This window comes from Triturus cristatus, chromosome 5_1 (genome assembly GCF_964204655.1).
Source record: "Triturus cristatus chromosome 5_1, aTriCri1.1, whole genome shotgun sequence".
NCBI classification, from domain to species: domain Eukaryota; kingdom Metazoa; phylum Chordata; class Amphibia; order Caudata; family Salamandridae; genus Triturus; species Triturus cristatus.
Genome location: NC_140587.1, coordinates 940,792,285 through 940,816,767, shown reverse-complemented (window position 1 = coordinate 940,816,767; position 24,483 = coordinate 940,792,285). Strand labels below are relative to the sequence as shown.

The 24,483-nt window shown below is 42.4% G+C and overlaps 1 protein-coding gene across 3 annotated transcripts in view; it reads right to left on the bottom strand.

Annotated features, from left to right (window-relative positions):
• LAMA1 (laminin subunit alpha 1) overlaps positions 1 to 24,483 on the bottom strand; it is a 692,815-nt gene that overhangs the window by 166,780 nt on the left and 501,552 nt on the right. For all 3 annotated transcript variants that reach the window (XM_085605997.1, XM_085606000.1, XM_085605998.1), the window contains 5 exons: positions 17,813 to 17,915; positions 16,666 to 16,782; positions 13,563 to 13,745; positions 5,385 to 5,539; positions 4,851 to 4,994 (listed from right to left, as the gene is read on the bottom strand). In XM_085605997.1, the coding sequence (XP_085462123.1) occupies positions 4,851 to 4,994; positions 5,385 to 5,539; positions 13,563 to 13,745; positions 16,666 to 16,782; positions 17,813 to 17,915 (702 nt within the window). The remainder of the gene's footprint in view (positions 1 to 4,850; positions 4,995 to 5,384; positions 5,540 to 13,562; positions 13,746 to 16,665; positions 16,783 to 17,812; positions 17,916 to 24,483) is intronic.

Here is a 24,483-nt window from a genome sequence, read left to right as displayed (position 1 = left end):
ACATTTTATTTAAATCTCCCCACCCTTAATGCAACATCTCACTATTAAAAAAACTTCTATAATAAAAAAATAAAACTATATAAAATTACAAATTAAAACAATGTAATAAATAAACAAGCATTTGCAATGCAATCGGTCTCGCCTTTGAGACCTTATATGTATTTAGCTATGCAGCACATTAGCCTGGGTGCTGAAACATCTACTGTTCTTTAACATGGAGGGAAAGTAAGCACCAAGCTGCTTGACACGCCAGGTATGGGAACACATGGAGAGAAATATTGCCTTTCAGCGGGAAATGGAATAGTCCAAAGCTCTATTTTTAATATAAAATCAGGTGCTTCGGTGGACATATCACTGATAATACAAGATTTGAGAAAAGTATTATTGTGGTACTTGCCTTACAACATGGCTCATACTTTTGTAGTGCAGTAGTCGGATGACTGTCCTGAAGAGACCCCCAGCACTGTAATGTTTTTTTCACACATCATTACATATGGATTGGTTGAACCTATGTATTTTGACAGAAACTACAAGCAGTCTAATGTCTCTTAACTTACATTAGGTGATGAGAATTTAAACAGTGCATTAGATGGTCGATTCCTCGAAACCACTGAGAGGTGTCTATATTTTGAAAGATTACAACAGGACAATTTCCCACATTGTTATCTTACATCTTTATTTTCCCGTTTTAGACCGGTCAGCACTGCCTGGGCAAAAGTTTTGCATCACTAGTACCTGTTTAACACCCAGATACATAGTCAGGCATCAGTGGTGTGGTGTGATGGGGGAATCAGCTAACCTTTGCAAAAGACCTTTCGCTGTGAAGCAGTACGTGTTGTTGCTGTTTATTAGTAATTCTTGATTAGTTTGAGCTAGAATTTTTTTTTTTTGTTAAAATCTGCAGGTTATGCCACAGATGATCGATTAGATAGCAAATGCACAAATTATGTGGAAAACGCCAAAGACGCAGAGTACCATAATATTAGTGGCCCTGTCTACAAAATTGCTGTGGCATCTGTTTGACTTAAAGGTCAAGCTGCAAAACAATATCTCTGCCAACTTGATAGATTATACTCTTGGAGAGAAAGCACTTTTCTGCGCGATCAAAACATGCATTACTGCCCACCAAAATGTGTGCAGAGATGTATGCAGTACTCCCGAAAGCTCTTTCTGCGGTTAATTACATTGTGATGACACCTGCACTGTCAAGCGAGACCTAAAAAGGCAACCGGGTTAATGCAAGTGTTTAACACCTTTCTATGGAACTTAGTACTGTACACTCATCCCAACAGGTATAGCCATTCCTCTTGTGTAAAAGCAACACAATCATACATAAAGTCTTTATCCAGATTAATTTCAGAAAATCAAAAGCTCACTGGCAGAGGATCACAACTGATACATTACAAGGAAGAGACCCCAATTTTAGATTAAAGGCACAGAAATGAGGAATACCACTAATTATCAAAACATCAACCAACTGCTAAAAGTTTCTCACTTTTATGAGACCTTAAGCGTAAGTCCTGCAGGGACAGCAGTCTAATGAAGAGCCTGCTCAGTGACAAAACAACTATTACTGAGCTAGCACCAGTGCCGTTTGCTCGGCATCCATTTTGAGGGAGGGGCGCAGTGTCTTACTACAAACTGCATCAAAACGAATCAAGAGCGGTAGACAAGGCATGGGGGTTGGAAAGGGCGGTTGGAATCGGCGGCAGAGGAATACGCAGGGGGGATTCTGTGTCAGTGTTTCTTCAGCAGCAGCACAAAGAATCCGTGTTATAAGGCGCCACAATCAATAACAGGCGGTACCACCAGCCCTGGCTGCGCTCCATGACAGCGAGCCCGCGAGCGGAAGGGCAGAGTGGCAATTGTGTAACGTAGCCGGTGCTCATGTAAAGCGCTCCCATACCTTCGGGTCCAGTTCGCGCTATATAAATCTGCAAAAATAAAAAACGTTACACAAAAGTGGCACCTACGTGGCATAGTCACACACACGTGCGATGACATACGTTGGATAATTAAAGTCCTTCTCTCTCGATGCTCGGGGTGAGGCCAAATTGATTGTCAGTCAGCTGTGGGTCGGGGAAGAGTCCTTCCCCGACCCAGCAAGAGACACGAATAAACACGAGAACATCCCTGTAAAAAAAAAAAAAAAAAAAAACACGCCCACCAGTGTAAAAGGGACGGGGTCTAAAAAAGAGAAAGAAGCGAAAAAACACACCCCCGAATACGAAAAAGACGGGGCTTGAATTGACAGACAAAGCTCTTCTCCAATGGCTGACCAGCATTTAAGAGGCCAGCCAATGGAGAAGAGGGGCAGGTTCAAGCCCCACTACTAGAAAACATAAGATCTCGACAGAGACTGCGCAAGCGCAGCCTTCGCTAGCCGAGACCTAAAAATCTAAAATGAAAACATATAAAAAACTAGAAACACACAAAATAAAAAAGCCTATACATTATTTACTATTTTACACTAAAAAACGACATTATATTCAATGATATTTAATACAGCAATAGTTTTTTAGAGCAGGATTTAAAAATAACACTTAAAACAATATTTTTGACATTGATATTCCAGACCACGATATATATGAAATTTCAATATTCTTGACACATTGTTTCTGCAACACAATATATTTTTATCAGACATTTTCTCCAAATACCCACCATGGGTAGGGAGAATGCAGTGGCCCTTCCCTACTCTTCTCATCAATGTGGGGGACTGGAAGTTATTCTCTTCCCTCCTCTCCGGGGCAAGCGTGATGGCACTCCCCTACTCTCCTCAGCCATCAGAGGACCAGAGTTGGTGTCCTGGATCTCCAGAGATAAACTGGTCTGGGGGATGGGGTCCCCTGGGGCACTGGGGAAGGGGCCCCATGCATACCACCTCCAAGCATTGAAAAATAAAAGATCCTTTGTTCGGCAACCTACCTGGCCCTGGGGTATAGAACAGCTGGACAACGGAGCTCCACCTGCTCTAGGATCACAATGGGGGTCAAGGGTCATATCTCAGGCCATGTTGGGCTGTTTTGCACGCTTCTCTGCTTTTTTTGCTCTGGGTGATGAGCCCTAGCCACCTGGAGCACTTTCCTCAGGCATGGTGGCCTCTAAGGCATTAACATAACATAACATGTGTATTTGTAAAGCGCCCGTATCACCCAAGCTAGGGTCTCAAGACGCTGAATAACAGATGTTTATTGTTACCCAACTCAATGGGACTCATTGTATCGACCTCAGATGGATGAGTGGACCCGCCGGGATTTAAACCTCTGACCATGAGGTCGAACACAGGCCCCTAGAGTGGATGCATTAGTCCACTAAGCCACCAGACCCGGCTCTACTGCATCAAACTCTGCAGGGGCTGGCTCCACTGGCTCGATGTACTACTCTTTTTCCTTAGTTTCCTCTGTGCTTCTCTCCTCCTTGGTGTAGAAGTCCAGGTTTACCCCAAACTAGTCCTTAGGGGTGGAAGGGGAACAGCTTCCCTGGTCCTGGGATAGCACACAGGCCCTGGGGGTAACTGTAGTCAGAGTCCTGGTCCAGATGTATATCAGGGGGTTCCTCCTTCCAGCTGTCCATTGTACCGCCACCAGTCCCAATGTCCAGCAGAAACTCACAAGCAAGAGACACCTCTGGCCTATCCTGGGGTGCCAATTTACTTCTCCACCCCTGTCCTGATCTTCCTGTACAGCCAGCTGTGAAATTTCAAAATGGGGTCACGCAGGAGTCACTAGTCACATCTGCTCTGCGGGCTCAGCTCCACCAAATCTCCAAAGGGAGCCCCCTCCTGTGTTTGCTTCAGAGGTCTTGTCTCCCTCCTTTATTCAAGGGTCTTGGGTTGCCCTATCCCTGGTACAGTGTGACAACTTATTGATTGATGCAGATCCTTCATCCCCACCCCTTTCCTATTCAGGAGCTGAGTGAAGCGCTGATTATTGCTCCCTTTGTGTGGTGTGGCCTTTGTTCCTGCTGCTTGAGAGAAATGTAATTAACTTGGCACAGCAGGGAGACAATAGGTCTGTGCTCTGATCCTGAGCTGAGCCAGCAAGGAGACAAGAGGCCTGGGCTCTGATCCCGAGCTGAGCCAGAGAAATATGACAATCCTGAATGACCCATAAGCTACACAGATATCTTTTTGGAACTTACAGAATTGATTTTCCCGCACAGGTTACACCCCAGTTCGATATGTCACTGATCTCTGTAGGTCAAAGGGAAGTAAAGCTGCACTCTAAGGAACACTTCCCCAAAGGTATATAATGGAGTGTTACTGCACTCAAGACAGTAAACCACACTGACTTTCCCTATGGGTGTACACTAATATTATGAGGCCTACCCCAGGACATATCCAATCCTACAGAGTCCCCTCTGCACTAGGCGCAGTTACCGGGTTGCGCATGACAGAAGTCTCTCATGTGCAGTCCACACACGGGTACACACGCGTATGGACATGTGTTCATGTATAACCAGCCAAATGCCCCTTACCCTTGCTGCATCGCAGCAGCTGCCTTATCTTAAAAGGCAGACACTGGCGGTAAACAAATGCAGTCCATTTATAGTGAGTTTATCGTGGGTGAGTCACTGGTTGGGTTGTGAGGCTCACCCACAGTAAAAAGGTCAAAAGCCAGGTGATAAAAAAGTGAAAAATCTGGGCAGATTTAATGGACAGAATCTATTGTATTACATACAGGATCTGACATGAGCAAAGCATAATACTTATTCACATTTTCATTATCTTTTTCTTTGTTTTCTTATCTCGCATTTATTTAATTTTTCAAATGAATGTGTGGAATGAAAATAGAATATAAGTATTAATTAACTTTTTGGGATATCGTATAATACCATTAATAACTCACGTTAGTGCTACTCCCCAGGTAGAAGAGAAGGTTATCTGATTCATGGGTTTTCATGTTCAGCGATACGGTGTTGAAATTGGATGAAGAAATTTGTGGCTGATAGGCCCGGACACAGTCTCTGTCTGCTAATACTGCAACTTTAATCTGAAAACAAATAAAAGTCCTTAATATATCATAACAAATCATAACATAAGAGGGTAAGTTTAAACATGAGCATAAACAGATCGACTTCAACTAATTAGACTGAGAAATCCCACCATAGCTGTATTCTATCAGAGTTACTTGTTTGTTCAAATGCATACAATTTTGAATGTCGGAATATAATGTTGGTTTGCTTGTGACATTTTTACAATACAATACCCTCTTGTAAATTACTTCCCTCCCCCAGGTTATAGCATTTTGCCTGTCTGTGTCGTACGCCTTTATATAGAAGCACTGACCAAATGGCTTCTTATGCCTTGGTCCATGTTAATCCTTCCCTTTGGCATTGAGTCATCTACATTAAGAAACTCCACTTTTCAAGTCTGTACTTACAGATGCTGCTTCTTTTCGTGCCTGGCTAATCAGCTCCTTAATTTCGGAAAGGTTTCTGTTTAGGTTCTCCTGGAAAATTTTCAAGGGTTTCAGTCGATCAAATAAGAGATTGGCTTGTGCCTCTGCTTCTTTGACTTTCTTTTCAGCCGAGTCCACTATAAAAATAGATGTTTTAATAAAGACTGGGAAAACTCAAGTTATGACTACAGATGCAATTCATAGTTTACACCAGCCAATTTGTTTAGATGTCATAGACCTGTTATGCCAGTTTTTGAACTTTTTGCAAATGTGGACAAAAAAAACACCCAAAGCTAGCGGTATCCCACTAGGAAAGCACCGGATTTAACAATAACTCAATATATCTACTGGTGATATATTCCATTCACCACAAGTGTGCAATCTTGGTTAGCACCCGCCAGCACAATGCCGTTCCAGTTACTGGAATGTACATGAAAAAAAACAGCACCAAATGCACCACTCAACTTGTACAATGTAATTTAAATAAGTCCAAATCCTTAGAGTTTTTTTCTTTTCAAAAAGTTCTTCTTTATTGTGCAGTTTGTCATGCAATTATTAAAACTTCCAAAACAGCCAAAGCAGCCGACGCGTTTCGTCCACCTCTGGACTTCTTCAGGGCTGCAACAAATTTATACAAAAGAGGAAAAGCAATATAAATGACACACATAAAGACTAAGCACAAACAATTATGTCAACACAATGGAGGACATTATAAACATTATAGACACAATCCAATACAATTGGACACAAACACCAATACAATTACATCTAACATAAATAACAATTAAAAATCAACATATAATATTGCAAAGGTAATCCATATTTCGTAAAATATCTATTTAATATTTACAACATCGTATTCGTGACATGTTGACTGGTTGAAATAGCATGTAAGTGTATGATAAGTATATGAACACTCCTCTCAATATGTCACATTAAAAAGCCTTACAGGGCTAGTTTAACAAAAAGGTGAGACCAATGTCAGGCAATAGGTGGCAAACCACAAAAGCCTAATATGAAATATGTAAAAGGAATTAAACGTAAATCTCCAACAGGTGAGCAAAGTCTTTTACTCAGTAGGGGCAGCGTTGGTAAACCCCAGTCTTAGTCTGACTCAAAACGGGGGGAGCAAGGAGAGAAACAGTTACTACGGAAAAGAGGAAGGTATGTACCCACCAAAAGAATGGAATTGATGTCACCGTCTTTAGGTTCTTTTTTTCTTTCTAATCCCTCACTACTTCAATTTGTAGTATTGCTGGGAATGATAATCAAAGTCACTGGGGAAAGAACAAACACATAGGGCGCGCTAGTGTGACAAAGGGTTAAGTACATACAACCGCTAAATTAAGGGTCATAAAAATTTCTTACTCACTTTTTAATAAATTAAGGGTCATAAAAATTTCTTACTCACTTTTTAATAAAACATACAATCCGATGTAGAAAGGTTGTCTATTAAGTAACCCAAGTGAAGCATGTCAATATAATGGTGGTCCTATATAGAAAGTCATCCAATGATAAGAGCAGCTATATCGCTTTCCAAGATACCTATAATAAAAGATATATATAGAGAACATCCAATCAATAATGAATCGTCAAAGTTCATATAATCATATTACATCAAAAAAGTAAAAAAGGAAAAACATCATCAGATGGGGAACCCTAAGTAAATGTAGGGAAGAAGCCATATAGGACCAAGAAATATTTAAACGAAAAACAAAAAACAAAAAACAAACAAAAAACCTGCCCCCATGACCTAAACATATACTTTTATCGTGCCCTTCTCGGCACCTAACCATCGAATGTAATGGTTTTATAGAGCCAAACCAAAAGGTATGTGCATAAAAGAAACGCCCTCATGACCTCAGAGGATCCCCCTGTCGTGCCCATCTCGGCATTCAGTCATCAAGGGAATTAAATCCAAAGCGCTTAAGGCAATCAAAATGGGAGGAAAAAATATATACAAGTATGAAATACCCCGAAAAAATCTAAGTGTAGGATCACCATAAAGCAACATCTAAGAAGAGGCGAGAGGCTGTGCAATAAAGATATGGACTGCCCCATGTCATCTCATAGAAATAATCTCAAACCGCAAAATAAACCTAAGGAGGCAAGTGTTGAAAGAGCCGGGCAAATCAACTTACCCGATTCCGTATCGTTGTCCTAATGAGAAAAGGCACCGACCCTGTCAGGTAGCAACAGGACCTATGATTGAAGGTTCTTGCTTATATAGTGTCCATAATAGGTGAAAATGATAACACCTGAGTTCTAGATCCCGAAACGCGGGAATTTCAAATATCGACCAAAGGTCCAATCAAAAAGAGTAAGTAACTGGCCGCCATCTTTGAAAGGTGTTGTAAACCTATGTGGCGGTCAGGAGAATCGGAAGTATGAATGGTTTTGTATTTTCTTGCTTATATAGTGTCCATAATAGGTGAAAATGATAACACCTAAGTTCTAGATCCCGAAGCGCGGGAATTTCAAACATCGATCAAAGGTCCAATCAAAAAGAGTCAGAAACTGGCCGCCATCTTTGAAGGGTATTGTAAACCTATGTGGCGGTCAAAAAAATCGGAAGTATAAATGGTTTTGTATATAACCATCGTTGAAAAGCCAAAAATATAATATAATTGCTAAGTATGTGTAAACCAAAAGATATTTGGAAGAGCTGTGTAGATAATATCAATAAATAACGTTTAATAGGACATCGAATAACGGATTGGAGATGACGTAAAGCAACCGCCATTTTGGAAAAGTAAGCATGTAATAAAGGAGACGGTTGAGGATGAAGTAAACGAGCGCCATATTAGAGAGGTGATGAAATTAAGGTATCATGCGAGAATGAGATTATTACTAACAGAAAAGTAAAATTATTCCTGTATAGGGCAGAGCTTTGGGGTTTCGACGCACTATCATCCTTGACAGCAGTCGAAAACAAATTTTTCCGTGGCATAATTGGCCTCCCACAAAGCACGCCTCTGGTCCCATTGCGTTATGACCTAGGCAGAAAGGCCATTAAGGACTTGGCCAAACTCCGTCCGGTTTTATACTGGAGGAGATTATGGATTACACTGGAGTTACGGCCTTACGCAATGGGTATCATGGACATAATGCAGGCCGACAAGTTCCATAAGATTGGGTGGCTCAGGAACCTCTGAGAATCCTTGAAAGATCTGGGAATGGAGGGTCTATGGAACGACCCAGTTGCTGCTGTGTTTCCTGCAAAACAGCTCCTGAAAACGCTCTACTGGGAACGGGTAAACCATAGGCTGTGGAGTGACTCTACTTCTCCCACGATGACCAGCCGATTTTTAGAGGTAAAGGCTACCCCTTTCTTCGAACCTTACTGGGATTTGATCACCATACCAAGAGACAGGAAACTCTATTTTCAACTCAGAGCAGGCTCCCTCCCACTCAGGGCTCTAACTAGTGGGTGGTTCGGTGTAAGCGCAGGTACCTGCCCTGTCTGTGGTGCTAAAGAAGAAACCATTGCCCACTTCTTGTTTGTTTGCCCCGTATACGCTAACCCCAGACGATCCTGGCTTTCACCTTTATGTAAATTACCGGGCACAAGGAGCTCTGCTGTAGCTATTAGAGTCTTATGCACAAGCACTTTACCTGTCCACTCAATTGCTCTAGCCAAATACTTGGGCTGGGCATGGTCTCTAAGATGTAACGCCATTCGGGGCACTGAGGAGGTACACTCGTAGGGCCCCAACTACTGATGTTGTTTGCTAAAATTTTTTGCTCTACTTATTGTTTTTATCATGTAGTTGTATTGTATTTCATCCTAAGTCTGTTTCAATGTTTAATTCTTTTCTTAAATTGCAAATTTTAATTATTTATTGAAAGATTTTATATATTTCCAGTGAATGGGATTTTTTCTGTTTTATGTACATGTTTGTGTCTTGTATGAATTATTGTTTTAATTCGAATAAAGACTATGATGATGATGATGGTAAAATTATTCAAATAAAGCCGCCATTTAAAAGTTGTCGGAGAGGCCAAGATCGGGAAAGAAAAAAGATGGTATGTAATGATATAAAAGCCAGAAAAAAGCATGGGTAGAGGTAAGGGCTCACACAAAACCAACTTCCCACAACAACGTAGTTTGTAAGTGGTCGTTAGGATTAACAGAGAGAGTAGTATATAGGGCTAAGGCTTGAGAAGGGGAAAGGTAAATATGCTCTTAAGTCAGTTTAAGGTGAGAAACAGGGGCAAGACTCCGTCATGTCACGGTGAGGGTATTTAGTAAGTCGGAGCAAACCACAGAAATTTCGCTAGATTAGAATCCCCTAAGGAGGGATGGAAAGCTAGAGAGGGGCACCATGAGAGGAGGTGGCCAGAGGGGCCCACTTGCAAAAGTTATCCAACCATGTTAGCCCAAAGGGGCTCAAGCTTCTCAAAAAGTGTAACTATGAGAGGGGAGAAGGGACAAATATGTATTAGGCCAAAGTCATATGTCATACGGAAAGGAGTGCTCATCAAGCGCATACCAAAGAACATATCATCTAAGGATTTGTATTTGGCCAAAGTCATATGTCATACGGAAAGGAGTGCTCATCAAAAGCATAACAAAGAACATATCATCTCAGGAACTATAACAAAACCAACCACAAATGGTCTTTGTTATGAAACATACTGGGGGCAGTACATTGATCGTTTTGTAATGATATCATTACAAGTATCGTATGGCGTGAATACAGACAGTATAAAGTGTGGCCACAGAAAGGGGAACTTATATGGTGGTCTGCTAGTTTTAAAGAAAATAGTGCATTTCTGATTCACTATTATGACCCATTTCCACACAACGGAGTCTGCATATCCAACTAGCTTCATTTCTTCTTAAATCCTGTTCTCTATTTCCTCCCCTCGGGGATATCGGTATATGGTCTATTCCAAAAAACCATAACTCATTAGACTTATGTTGTTCTTCCTGGAAATGCGATGTAAGGGGATATCTAAGATCCCCATTGTTTACTGCCCTAAGGTGTTCTTGTATCCTAACCCTTAATTCTCTTTTGGTACTGCCTACGTATATCTTGTTACATGGGCATCCCAGAATGTATGTCACAAACTTGGTTTTGCACGTGATAATGTGTTTGATCCTGTGCACTCTTTCAGTGTTAAATTGGAAAGTACGAGTTCTGTTTTTTCCAATTTTACAGACGCAACACTTAGTACATGTGAAAAACCCCCCTTGACCTTCCCTCATCCAATTAGAAATTTTAGGGGATGTGACCAGGCTAGGGCAAAGCATATGTCTCAAATTTTGGCCACGCCTATAGGTAACCCTAGGGTTTTTGGTTATTTCATCCTTGAGGCCTGGAACTTCCTCAAGTAGTCTCCAGTGTTTCCGCAAGATGTTAAAAATCTTGTTACTGTCCCTATTGTAACCAGTTACAAGGGCAGTGGGCGAGCATTCCCCTTTCTTCTTACGTGGCATTCTTTCTCCAAGTGTGCTTTCTCGTTTGACATTCAAGGCCCTCCTCTCAGTTTTATTCATCAGGGTGACGGGATAACCCCTTGCCAAGAATCTCTTTTTGGTTTCTGTTACATTCTGAACAAATGTTTCCATAAATGTTTAAATGGCGGCTTTATTTGAATAATTTTACTTTTCTGTTAGTAATAATCTCATTCTCGCATGATACCTTAATTTCATCACCTCTCTAATATGGCGCTCGTTTACTTCATCCTCAACCGTCTCCTTTATTACATGCTTACTTTTCCAAAATGGCGGTTGCTTTACGTCATCTCCAATCCGTTATTCGATGTCCTATTAAACTTTATTTATTGATATTATCTACACAGCTCTTCCAAATATCTTTTGGTTTACACATACTTAGCAATTATATTATATTTTTGGCTTTTCAACGATGGTTAAATACAAAACCATTTATACTTCCGATTTTTTTGACCGCCACATAGGTTTACAATACCCTTCAAAGATGGTGGCCAGTTTCTGACTCTTTTTGATTGGACCTTTGATCGATGTTTGAAATTCCAGCGCTTCGGGATCTAGAACTTAGGTGTTATCATTTTCACCTATTATGGACACTATATAAGCAAGAAAATACAAAACCATTCATACTTCCGATTCTCCTGACCGCCACATAGGTTTACAACACCTTTCAAAGATGGCGGCCGGTTACTTACTCTTTTTGATTGGACCTTTGGTCGATGTTTGAAATTCCCGCGTTTCGGGATCTAGAACTCAGGTGTTATCATTTTCACCTATTATGGACACTATATAAGCAAGAACCTTCAATCATAGGTCCTGTTGCTACCTGACAGGGTCGGTGCCTTTTCTCATTAGGACAACGATACGGAATCGGGTAAGTTGATTTGCCCGGCTCTTTCAACACTTGCCTCCTTAGGTTTATTTTGCGGTTTGAGATTATTTCTATGAGATGACATGGGGCAGTCCATATCTTTATTGCACAGCCTCTCGCCTCTTCTTAGATGTTGCTTTATGGTGATCCTGCACTTAGATTTTTTCGGGGTATTTCATACTTGTATATATTTTTTCCTCCCATTTTGATTGCCTTAAGCGCTTTGGATTTAATTCCCTTGATGACTGAATGCCGAGATGGGCACGACAGGGGGATCCTCTGAGGTCATGAGGGCGTTTCTTTTATGCACATACCTTTTGGTTTGGCTCTATAAAACCATTACATTCGATGGTTAGGTGCCGAGAAGGGCACGATAAAAGTATATGTTTAGGTCATGGGGGCAGGTTTTTTGTTTGTTTTTTGTTTTTTGTTTTTCGTTTAAATATTTCTTGGTCCTATATGGCTTCTTCCCTACATTTACTTAGGGTTCCCCATCTGATGATGTTTTTCCTTTTGTACTTTTTTGATGTAATATGATTATATGAACTTTGACGATTCATTATTGATTGGATGTTCTCTATATATATCTTTTATTATAGGTATCTTGGAAAGCGATATAGCTGCTCTTATCATTGGATGACTTTCTATATAGGACCACCATTATATTGACATGCTTCACTTGGGTTACTTAATAGACAACCTTTCTACATCGGATTGTATGTTTTATTAAAAAGTGAGTAAGAAATTTTTATGACCCTTAATTTATTAAAAAGTGAGTAAGAAATTTTTATGACCCTTAATTTAGCGGTTCTATGTACTTAACCCTTTGTCACACTAGCGCGCCCTATGTGTTTGTTCTTTCCCCCAGTGACTTTGATTATCATTCCCAGCAACACTACAAATTGAAGTAGTGAGGGATAAGAAAGAAAAAAAGAACCTAAAGACGGTGACATCAATTCCATTCTTTTGGTGGGTACATACCTTCCTCTTTTCCGTAGTAACTGTTTCTCTCCTTGCTCCCCCCGTTTTGAGTCAGACTAAGACTGGGGTTTACCAACGCTGCCCCTACTGAGTAAAAGACTTTGCTCACCTGTTGGAGATTTACGTTTAATTCCTTTTACATATTTCATATTAGGCTTTTGTGGTTTGCCACCTATTGCCTGACATTGGTCTCACCTTTTTGTTAAACTAGCCCTGTAAGGCTTTTTAATGTGACATATTGAGAGGAGTGTTCATATACTTATCATACACTTACCTGCCATTTCAACCAGTCAACATGTCACGAATACGATGTTGTAAATATTAAAAAGATATTTTACGAAATATGGATTACCTTTGCAATATTATATGTTGATTTTTAATTGTTATTTATGTTAGATGTAATTGTATTGGTGTTTGTGTCCAATTGTATTGGATTGTGTCTATAATGTTTATAATGTCCTCCATTGTGTTGACATAATTGTTTGTGCTTAGTCTTTATGTGTGTCATTTATATTGCTTTTCCTCTTTTGTATAAATTTGTTGCAGCCCTGAAGAAGTCCAGAGGTGGACGAAACGCGTCGGCTGCTTTGGCTGTTTTGGAAGTTTTAATAATTGCATGACAAACTGCACAATAAAGAAGAACTTTTTGAAAAGAAAAAAACTCTAAGGATTTGGACTTATTTTTGCAAATGTGGCTAACAAATTCAAAAAACTTTAATGTGATTATGTAAAAAGCTCCTAATTCCAAAGTCCAAATTTTCAAATTTCATGTTACAACTCTAGTTCTTAACACAAAGGATTACTATTTATCACAAAGGCATTTTCAAGACTAATAAGTAAGCAAGCATACCAGTCGTTGAGGAGTCTTTTATGAGTTCCTTGGTTTTCTGTAATGCTTCAATAACTAAGGGTAAGGAAGAAGATGTGTTCTGCAATTTTTCGCTAAAATTCAATATACGGCTTAGAGCTTCACCCACAGTCACATTTGCTGATATAGCAAGCCCCTTGGCTTCAGGAAGTCTTTCATTTGTATCTGAAAAATATTTTTTGAATGGATGCATTAATCAGATATCAGCATTTTCCTAATTCATAAGCAGTGTCATCTCTTTTCTCGACAAACAAACAAATAAAATTCACCAGAAAGGTTTACGGAATGGCAAACAAAAATATGTAGGGGCTGATTATTTATGATGTCGGTCGGAAAGGCTCCGAAAAAGGGTTCTGATTTTCCTAACCTGTGTCGGAACCTATGTTTCCGACCGACTTGAAAACAATTCCGACTGGAATTCAGAGACTCCCGAGTCGGTCGGAGTTGAATCGTACAGGTCTATGGACTTCGATTCCGACCGACGTATTACGATGTCGCATTTGGACAGCCTGTCTGAATCAGTCTGTCAGACACGAAAGAGATGTCGGAAACTGAATTTGGGGGCCTGTAGCAGTTCCCCCTTCACCTGGAGGCCTCCGGTTGGGGCCCGAGGGGGGTACCCATGGGACCCCTCTTTCCAACCATGTACAGTGTGGCAGGCACCATGGTGTGCCCACCACAGGGTGCAAGGTTAACTGCAACCACCTCTTTTTTCAATGGGAGCCTGTGTTGTCAGTCGGAACACAGGCTCTCATTGAGGTCAATGGGAGTCTGACCGAATGGTGTTCGGAAACATTGTAATCAGTCAGTCGGACTCCCCGAACCCGAGTCGGTTGGAAACAATTCCGAAAAGGAGTCGATCAAAATGCATTCCGACCGACATCGTAATGAGGCCCATAGTATCCATTTCAATACTCAGGAACCCATAGGCAAATTAGGAAAGTCTATAACAAGAAATGGTGACCCATATAGCAAACCACCTTTCTGAGTGGTTAGTCTTAAGTGGGGAGGTCCTTCACTGACTAGCCTCCACTCTACTCTGAATGTAACGAGGGTCAAGAGTAAAATTACTTTTTTGCATTTGATTGTTCAGGGCAATAATATATCTCTCTTTTGTCACGTAAAGGACAGGCTTACATTTAAGTTAAATTCTCTTTATTACAATTTTAACCCCCCAAACCTCCCCAAACAAACATGAAACATACATTACACAGTGAGATTGAAGGCTTTGTCAGTATTTAACACCAAACAATGAAATCTGTGTAAAATTCTGCAAGTGGCAGTGTGGGCTAAGAACAAGGGCACACTGGTTTAATATCAGGACAATTCCATTAGCATACTCTCACACTCAACTTTTAGTGGTCACACTGCCCAAGAGCCACGTTCATGCAAAATCCAATTTTAGAAGAAAACGAGCGTGTAGAAGTCCATCCTTGATTCGTCTTTCCAAAATTCCAAGAATAATACTGTTTATTCCTTAATTATCATCAGTCCATTAAAAATATAATCACTTGGTAGTCTTGTGTTTCCTAATGGATCCAATTTTTTTATTCAATCAATGCTTTTCCTCAAAAGCTGTCAACGCAGTCCAGCCAACGCGTTTCGTCCCTACGAACATCATCAGGGCTCAATATCCCGATTCAGTCAGAAGACTCCGTTAATTCCCCTGTTGTGTCTATCAAGGTGCAGCACAATTCACATAAAAGTTTCATATCCTGTCCTCACTGATCTTGTGCTGTCAGTTCCAACAACGTGTCCATGGAGACCTCCTGACTGCTGCTCATCTCTTATCCATCTAGTTAAATGCTCTGTGTCTTTGAAAACATTATTGTTTATGAAAGTTGGAGCTTCTATGATTAATAGTAGACAGTTTGCACAATTCAGTGTTCAAGTTCTTAACCCATGCACTACCCCTGTTCGCAGAGCTACCTTTGTTACCTCACATGCAGTTTGTCTCATAAAGTTCATAGACAAATTGTTAGACCTGTGGAACAATGAAATTTCCATGGAAGAAAATGGATTGTCCTAGTGCTAGCAATGCAGGTGAAGATCTTCTGCTATAAAATTCCATTAATTGTTTTTCTTTGTCTGTCCCTATTTGATTTAGAAAATGTTATAGTCTACTGTTAGAATGTCTCAGGCTATACCAGTTGTTAAAGACCATCTTCGTTGTTATAGACCCTCTCTTTCAGCCAGGAACTAAATTGTGGGAAGAGAGAAAGACTCTGTGGCTGAGTCTCAATTATCAATGCTTACATATATGTGAGGTGATTCCCACACGTGTGGCTTGCTCCCAGGCTGGTCGTGTCCCAGGTGTTGCACCACACGATTTAACTGCAATCAATTTGCATGGGCCCAGGCTGGGTGAAACAGCCACCTGGAAGTACTTTTATGTCCAATTAAAACATGTCATGAATGTCATGAGGTGTCCCGGGCAGGTTGGGATACTATGAAATTGTTGTGGAGGGGATGGTAATTAGACTGCATTTGGTAATTGTTAGCACACAAAGGACAAACATCTTGAAAGGACTGAAAGAGTTTTCTGTCATTCCTGTAACTAAGGGTGTGATGACTGAAGGACTTTCCCTCAGAAGGGTCCATGTTAAAGATGGGCAGAGGATTTGGCTGACTCATGCCTAACAATCTTCCTTACTGACAATTGGTAACATAAAATAACTTTTCCTGGGTGGTAAACTTCCTAACTGTATATTCAATATGAAGGAGATTAGATTATCTATGGGCTGGTGCCCTGCTGGCTTTTATAATACTGTTTATGGCCACCTCAATCGATGGCTCCATCAGGAATGTTGTGTAATTATATAATGCCCCATTGGAAGTGAGTTGGGAATGAATGTGCAGCAGCCATATCTTGCTTTCCGAGAATGGTGTCAAGTGACAAGAAAACCCAGATTATAGCTTTCTTTCTTTCTTACCAAACGCTGCAAAGTACTTGTGGGCGAGTAGAAAAGTGAAATAAGACCAGATTAAAAAGCAGACTTATTGTAAAAACTTTTAGTCTAAAAGAAAATCCAGGGGAGGGGAGGGGAGGGGGGGGGGTAAAATCCGGCAAGATAATTCAACTTACCATTTCGGAGTGTGTTCAGTGAAAGCAGTGAGCCACTTAACTGAGTGGCTAATAGAGAAGTATTCTTTCTTATAAGGTCCACTTTCATTTTCAGTCTATTCATATCAAACATGACACCTGTATGAAACAAAAATGCCTGTTAGCATTAATGTGCACTGCTATCTAGTGTTCTAAAAGGCAGAGAGGCCACTGGAAGACCTCAGAATTCATATCATAGTTGCCCTTTCAAAATTCATGGTTGGTAAGAGTGTGAGTTGCAGTGTGGCGTACATAGAGGTGTTGGGTGGGATGTCTGAGAATCATAGATATGCTGCAATCAAGGTACAGAAAACCAATGGTTCTGGAGAAGCCTGAGTTGTTCCAGAAAGTGTGAGGACAGACAGGGTCACACATGTATGTACCCTTCGTCTTCTTTGAAGTGGTCCATGTCCTACAGTTTGAACCACCTTTGAATTTGGACCAGAGGGGTCCACCCAGAAGCAACAAAGGAAAAGACCACATGGAGTTGAAGCTTACAAGACAACAGGAGTATAAGCTCTGTGGAACTGACCATCAGCAATGGCAGGGTAGTCCACTGGGATAGAGTAAACTGCAATTTATGCCCCTGCCAGAATTAAAGAAACATTTGGTACATGAGTAGTTATCTACACTTTAAAGTGAATGTGGCCAACACATAACAAAACCTACTGAGGTTCATCACTGTATTTATTTGTTGATAGGAAAGTGAATGGCCTCATTTAGAATTTGTAACAAACTGAAAATCTACCAATTTTTGCAAGAATCTATAAAAAACCTTACCTCTAGAATACTATGGCATGGGCATTTCAGCTGGTGCACTGTACAACGTATCTAGAGTTTTCTCCAGAAACTGGAGGATTTTCAGCTTTTTATTTTGTACATACCCACAATTTAATAACAAATGTACATTTTGTTTCATTAATAAACATAAACCACTAAGATTGTGTCTTCCAGCGTAATACAATACTTACAGCCTCCATAGTATTATCAGGTATCAAGCAGCCTCTTTCCTTGACTACAACGCAAAGTTTATATTTGTAGCATGCTGCCCTTTGAAAACTAAAGCTAAAATATTCTCCAAGGCAAAATGGCATTTCAACTTCAGTATGGAAGTGTCACTACAACTCACCTTCAGATTTCTTAGTCAGGTTGTTCACTTCAGACAAAAGCTCAGTACTGACCATTAGAGATTTTCTTGCAACAGAGTCAAGAGATGCATTGTGCTGAAAAATCTAAAATCACAGAAATCAAACATTACAACAAACATCTATGAAGGGAATTCGTTGTACATGACATTTTGTAGCACACTTGCTTTGTTTGTAATTAATAACTATGTTTGTGAGCATTATTTACTGTGAAAAGTAAGTATGTTAGTGTGGTAAATAAGTGCAGTGATTACTTTGTATAATATTGACAAAACATAAAATGATAATCAAATATCTGGAATTTGTATTCATAAAATAATATGATAGACAATTTGCCTAGGAAAGAAAACTATTACTTTCTTTTCTACAGTGAATAGAAGTTTGTAATTGCCCTAAAATTGGGTGTAGTTTATGGGTTATTACAAATATGTTCACACATCAGAAAGTGTAATTATTAAGAAAATTAGATCACTACAGTAAGGAAAGGCCCCTCTTTGTATGGTTGTAGGAAGTTGGCTCTTTATATAATATACCAAAGAGAGGTATACTGTGCAAAGAGTTCAGGTATTCCCTATAAGCAGGCGGGAGCTTGCTCTAGCAATCCCAAGGGAATGTGGTCGAGCAGCCTTGGGCTTATCAGAGGAGTATTAGATGTCTGCTGCATGCACACAGTCAATAAATGATACACAATTCAATAAGTAGATCCACACCAATTTATAAAAATAACACATAGCTTTACATATATCTAGGCACCAAAATCATTCCGATCAGGTAAACTCGTTTCTTGGTAGTAATTGTTACAGCTTTTATACGTAGTAAGTGCAATTTCTGAAGCTGTAATCTTATCCTATGAAAGAAAGTATATGCTGCATACAGGTTCTTTACAGTGACTTACGGGACCAATCTTCCAGACTTAAGGTGAGTATGAGACAGGGTCCAAGTCAGCAACAACAGCTCACCGCGGGCAGCACTGGGGCAGCCGGGTGCTGAGGTGCAATACAGCGTTGGGTGTCCCTTTAAAATCAATGGTGATCGGTCTGGTCACAAAGAGCCTGCAGGTTTGGACTATGTGGCCAGTATGGCTGAACAAACAGGGTGGCTCAGGTCTCACAATGCTCGGGACGTGGGGACACCTTTGTTCCTCTTCTCCTTGGGCCGGGGTGCAGAGGTGTCCTGAGGCGTAGGGTTTTTGTCATCGGAGACACTCGCAGTAGAGGGGGCTGCACAAAGGGGCAGCAGGCAGTGGGGGGACGTCCAGAGCTAAGAAACCCAAGGCGGGCTGCAGATCTGAAGGGACTCTGCTCCCATGGAGGAACCACCGCTGGCCAGGAGAGGGGTCCTGCCGTATTGGACGTGGGCTGAATTGTGCATACTGGGATTGCCAGATGCCACACTTTGCAGGAAGTGGTCATCAGATGAGAGAAACCAGTTAGAGCATTGGCTACCAATCGCCTCCTGCCCTGAGGGCATTTCCTGAGCATAAGTAGGGCACTTCTGGAACCCCGACCTGGATGAAGGACTGAGGAAGGATTGTCCTGCTGCACGGTGGAGCTATCAAAGTGAGACTGCACCATAGTGGACTGCACATGCTGCACCTGGTGGCTAGTAAAGGAAAGGGACTGTGCCTACCATGTTGTGCTCAACGAGAAGTTCTTTCTAGAGCTCAGCCCAGGCCAAGAGACTCCAAGAGCCAGCTGATTGCCTCCAATTCACTGCACAATGACACAACACCTAAAGAAGAATGCTCAGGCAAGTGGGTAGCCCAAAGTCTTTAGCCCGCCGCCAACCGCTGCCGTGCAGCAAGCTGAGAGTGCTGGGGGTGTGTAGCAGGGATCCCCAGAGGGTGGGTTATTGACCTAAGAAGGATTGAACGGTGACCGACATACTGGGTGACTGGTAGCCCAGTGATAACTGGACTTCTGCGAGCGCCAGGGCACTTTGAAGGATGTCGACCCTGTAACCAGGATCACCTCACCGTCTTCGTGCAGCAAGGTGTAGTCACAGCATGTCCTCCGTTGACTGCATCACATCCACAGAATCCTTGAGCATCTTAAGCATCCTTCATCCCTTGCATCAGGACCACTTCAATAGGAAAGCCCTGCAAAGGATGAAAGTGCCTGCGACATACTGAAGACTGTTTCACCTGTTGAGGTAACTGTTTCTCAGGGCCTTGCTGGTCCCCCTGACTGTCTCCCTACTGGAGATAGTCGCCTAAAGTGACTCAGAATAACCACATTACAATCAGTCCAAACTTTTTACTGAAAAAGTTTCAAAGTATCAAATTCATTGAATTTGCCAATGTTTGCTCACAGTTGAGTGAAATGCGTTGATTTACTATAGATTGTAAATTCTATATCTCTGGAACCCTTTGGTGGATCTTTTTCGTTGTGGTGTCCTAAAATACATACAATTTATAGTCTATTTTTATAAATTGGTGTTGTATTTTTTTGGTGTCTTGTTAATTTCTCCTTCAATTGTTTTGGTGCTGTTTAAATGCTTTACACTTGTTCCTTTGTGTATGCCTTGCTGCTCAGAGCCACAGCTACCCAGGGTTGAGCTGAAGGTTTGACAAATAAAATCTAAGGGTCCTCAAGGGTTGGTGAGTGTATTACATGATGAGGTTGCACAACCACACCATACAATACACCCCATTTCCTCATAACTGCTCTTCAGGAGTCTAGCGTCTGCCGAGCTGAATCATCTCTAGATTTTGGCTTTTGGAAGAAAGCTGCAGCTGTATGCTTTGATTGAAGCAGAAGGCTGAAATCTTTTTTGGCAGGAAATGTGAGTAACTGAACATCACTACCTAATCTTGTCATTTTGAAGTTATGATTCTTGCACTGTGCACTACTCACCCAGCGCAGGGAAGTAATTGCCTCCAAGAAATCTGTCTTTATGGTTAGCAAACAAAAGTCCTATGATTTGCGTTGGTTTGAAGGGTGATTGCATAAGTTGTGTAAGTAAATTGTTGAGGTTTCATGTGGGTGTAGGAGCTGATTTCAGTGGTGCTAGTTTCTTTGTACCTTTCAGGAATCTCTTAATGACTGGTATTTGAAAGAAGCTTCTGCCTCTTACTTCTCCATAGTATGCTACAATGGATGTGAAAGTGAAGTGAAACATATGATAATCCGCTGTTGAATAGATGGGTGCAGTATTCTAGCACAGTTGTGTTGTGTGCCCAGTTGCATTTGGGTGCTACTGTGGCATGCTAGTGTTTGAACGCCTTCCATTTTGCAATCAAGCATCATCTTGTGGAAAACGTTCTTGCTTCCCATACCACCTCCATGGTTCTCTCTCACAATAGCAGGTGTCCAAATTTTAACTCTTCAGGAGCCATGCTGCCTGGCTGTGTGTGGGCCTCTGGGTGGCTACTAATGGTATCAGAGGAACTGGTGGAAAAGTGTATGCAAATGTCTCTGATTTATCGATTGATAAGGCATTCCCCTACACTTGTTGGCTTGGAAATCTGGCTGTGAAGCTTAGGCATTTTGAGTTCTCATGCTGCGAAAAGGACTATTGTTGGTGTTTACACTTACTCAATATAGTGTCTACCACCTCCTGCTTTAGCTCCCACCCATGTCAGATGCTAGCCTGACAGCCTCTATGTTCTGCACTCCTGGTAGGTGTATCGTGACCAGTGTGGTGTGCCTCTGAATGGCCCATGTACATATCTCTTGTGCTTCAGTGGAACGTTTGTGGGATCCTGCTCCCTAAAGTTGCGGTAGAACACGGTTGCAGTGTTGTCTGTCTGGACTTGCACAGTTTTACCTATGAACTGTTTCTGAAAGACCTTTAGTTCCAGAAAAACTGTCTTGAGTTCCAGCACGTTTATGTGCTTTACTGTGTCCCGAAGGCTCCATGCGCTCCTGATCTTTATCTCATTCATGTGAGCTCCCTAGCTGTGTGCAAGGCATCCATTGCAATTGTGAATGAGGTAAGTTGAGTTTTGAAAAGGGCTGCCTATCGTGATGTTTGATATGTTACACCACTGTAGGAAGTTGGCTCTGTATATACTATACGGGAAAAAGGTATAGTGTGCACAGAGTCCAGTGAGTCCCCAAAGGTATAGCAAAGAATAAAGTAGATAATACCTCACTGTCAATTTAGTGGTAGCTGGGATGAGCAGTTAAGACTTTTCAGAGGGTAGTGTTAAGCATTTGTTGTACACACTCAGGCAAGAAATGTTAGCACACACTCAAAGACCGAATCCAGACCAATTGATTTGTGTAAAAAGTTATTTTGTTGTTTGTGAGAAAGTGCCATCTTTCTTGCATGGTATGCCCCCACTTTTTGCTGAATTGCTGATGTACTTTGACTGAGTGTGCCCTGGGCTCCTGCCGATCAGGTGCCCAGGGCCTGTGTTCCTTCCCTAAAACTGCATTGAAGCCTAAACCCAATTGGCATCTCTGGCCACATGTCAGCCCCTGGTAAATGGTACCCTAGGTACCCAGGGCCCTGTGACCAGAGAATGCCCCTAAAGGCTGCAGCACTTATCGTGCCACCCTTTGAGGCCCTGTACCCTGACACATACACACTGCCCTTGCAGGCTGAGTGTCATGGTGCAAAACAGAGAGTCGACATGGCACACATCCCTGTGTGCCATGCCCACAAACACACTGTCATGGCATAACTCAGTCACCCCTCTAGCTGGGTACCCTATGCCAGTGGTGTGGGTACAGGTGCATGAGCCCTGTACCCCTACAGTACCCAGGTCCATTCCTGGGCACTGTAAGTGCAGTGCTGCCAAGAGTATATGGTGCTGGGAAATCATCATCACAAACTCCATAGCACCATGATGGCTACACTGAAGACTGAGAAGTTTGATATCAAACTTCTCAGCACATTAAACCCACACTGATGCCAGTGTGGGATTTAATGTAAACTGCACGACAGAGGGCAACTTAGAGGTGCCCCCTGAAACTAACCAACAACCAGTGTCCTGACTGAGAGGCTGCATAGGCTGCCACCCAGCAGACATGTTGCTGGACCCCTGGGTAGAGAGCCACCCGCTCTCGTGGGTCTGCAACAATGCAAATCCTGGGCGAGGTTCTAGGCCTCCTCCCCCAGGATGGGCAGGGGAAGCTTCAAAGGCATGCCGCCTTTGTGAGCTTCTCCAGGCCACTTGCTCTACTGGCCCCCACCGGTTCTGACCCCCACTCTGGCGGGAAGATCGGCGGGAAAACCCAAGTGAGGAAAGGGGGTGTGCCAGCCTCTGCCAACCCCACCCCTCAGAAGGGGGAGGCGAGATGAAGCACAACTCTGGGCTCTCGCCATCTTGAGGATGGGGAGCCCTACCCAATCAGTACTAGGCTCCTGCCCCCCTCCCACTGGAGAGTGGCAGGATAAGGGGCGTACCCACACCAGGGAAGGGACCCATTGGTCCCTGACCTTTACCTACCTGTAACGCCCCTAAATTTAGTATTTAGGGGCACCCTCAACCTTCCTTCCTCAGATCCTGATTCCGAAACAAGAAGAAGAACAAGAAGAAAGAAGACCTGCCATGCAGCTACTAACAAGAGGACGACACCAACAGACTTGGCCCCAGGCCTACAGGCCTGTCGACCCTCGAACCTGCTCCTTCTAAACCCCGGCGTCTCCAGTGGTCAGCAACCTCAAAAACCCCGGAGGACCTGACTGCCTTGCTTCTCTAAAAGACTGGGACTACCACAAGCAGTGGTTCTGCTCAAATAAGTAATAACCCCTGGTGCCAAGCCAGAACCGCGAATCCAGCCCATTCTGCACCCGCCGAGCCCGGCCTGTGCCTGAGTGAACAAAGACCACGAGGACGTCCCCCCGGCGACTGTGACCAAGAATCCAGCACCCAAGGACCCTCCTCGATGCTCCTGACGATGCCTCCAGCCTCAACTCTGGGGACCCCCCCAAGCCGCGACCAGCAGAGTGTAAGATTTCCCGACGCCCAGGTACTCTGGATTCACAGTGAATTGGCTTAAATTAGTGGTTTGTGTCCTTAAGGTGGAACCACCAATTATACCACGGGGTTGCCCGATCCAAATCATATCTAACGGGTTCTGGTATCTCGGAAACTTCGTCACACTAGACCCGAAACTCCGCTATGCCCGCAATTTGGACCCACCCATGCAGAGACTTAGGACGGACTTAGCGCATTGGAAGGCTCTTCCCTTTCCATGCTGGGCAGGGCAGTCCTTTTTAAAATGATGGCCCTGCCTCGTTTTCTATATGCGCTCCAAAACACGATGGATCCAGTTCCTGCGTCCTATTTCAAAGGAATCGAGGATCTCCAGAGACAGCTAATTTGGGAGGGTAGACCTCCCATAGCATTTTCCAAACTGACTCTTAACTGGTACGACAGTGGAATTAGTCTGCCAAACTTAAAGAAGTACTACTGGGCGTCTCAACTGGCTGCTATTAATCACGGGATCTACGGGCATCCAAGTGATCCCAGATATGCAATGGACAGATGGCAGCTCCCGGGGGGGGGATTATACCAGAGCGCTATACGCTAAACCCTATAGCCTAGAGTTCAGTTCATGAGAGTGTGAGACCATTTGCTGACTGAGTGTGTACAACAAATGCTTTACACTGTCCTCTGATACTGCCTTACTGCTCGACCAAGCTACTACTGTAGAGAGTAAGGTTATATCTAACTTTAACCTCTGCTGAACCTCTGGGGACT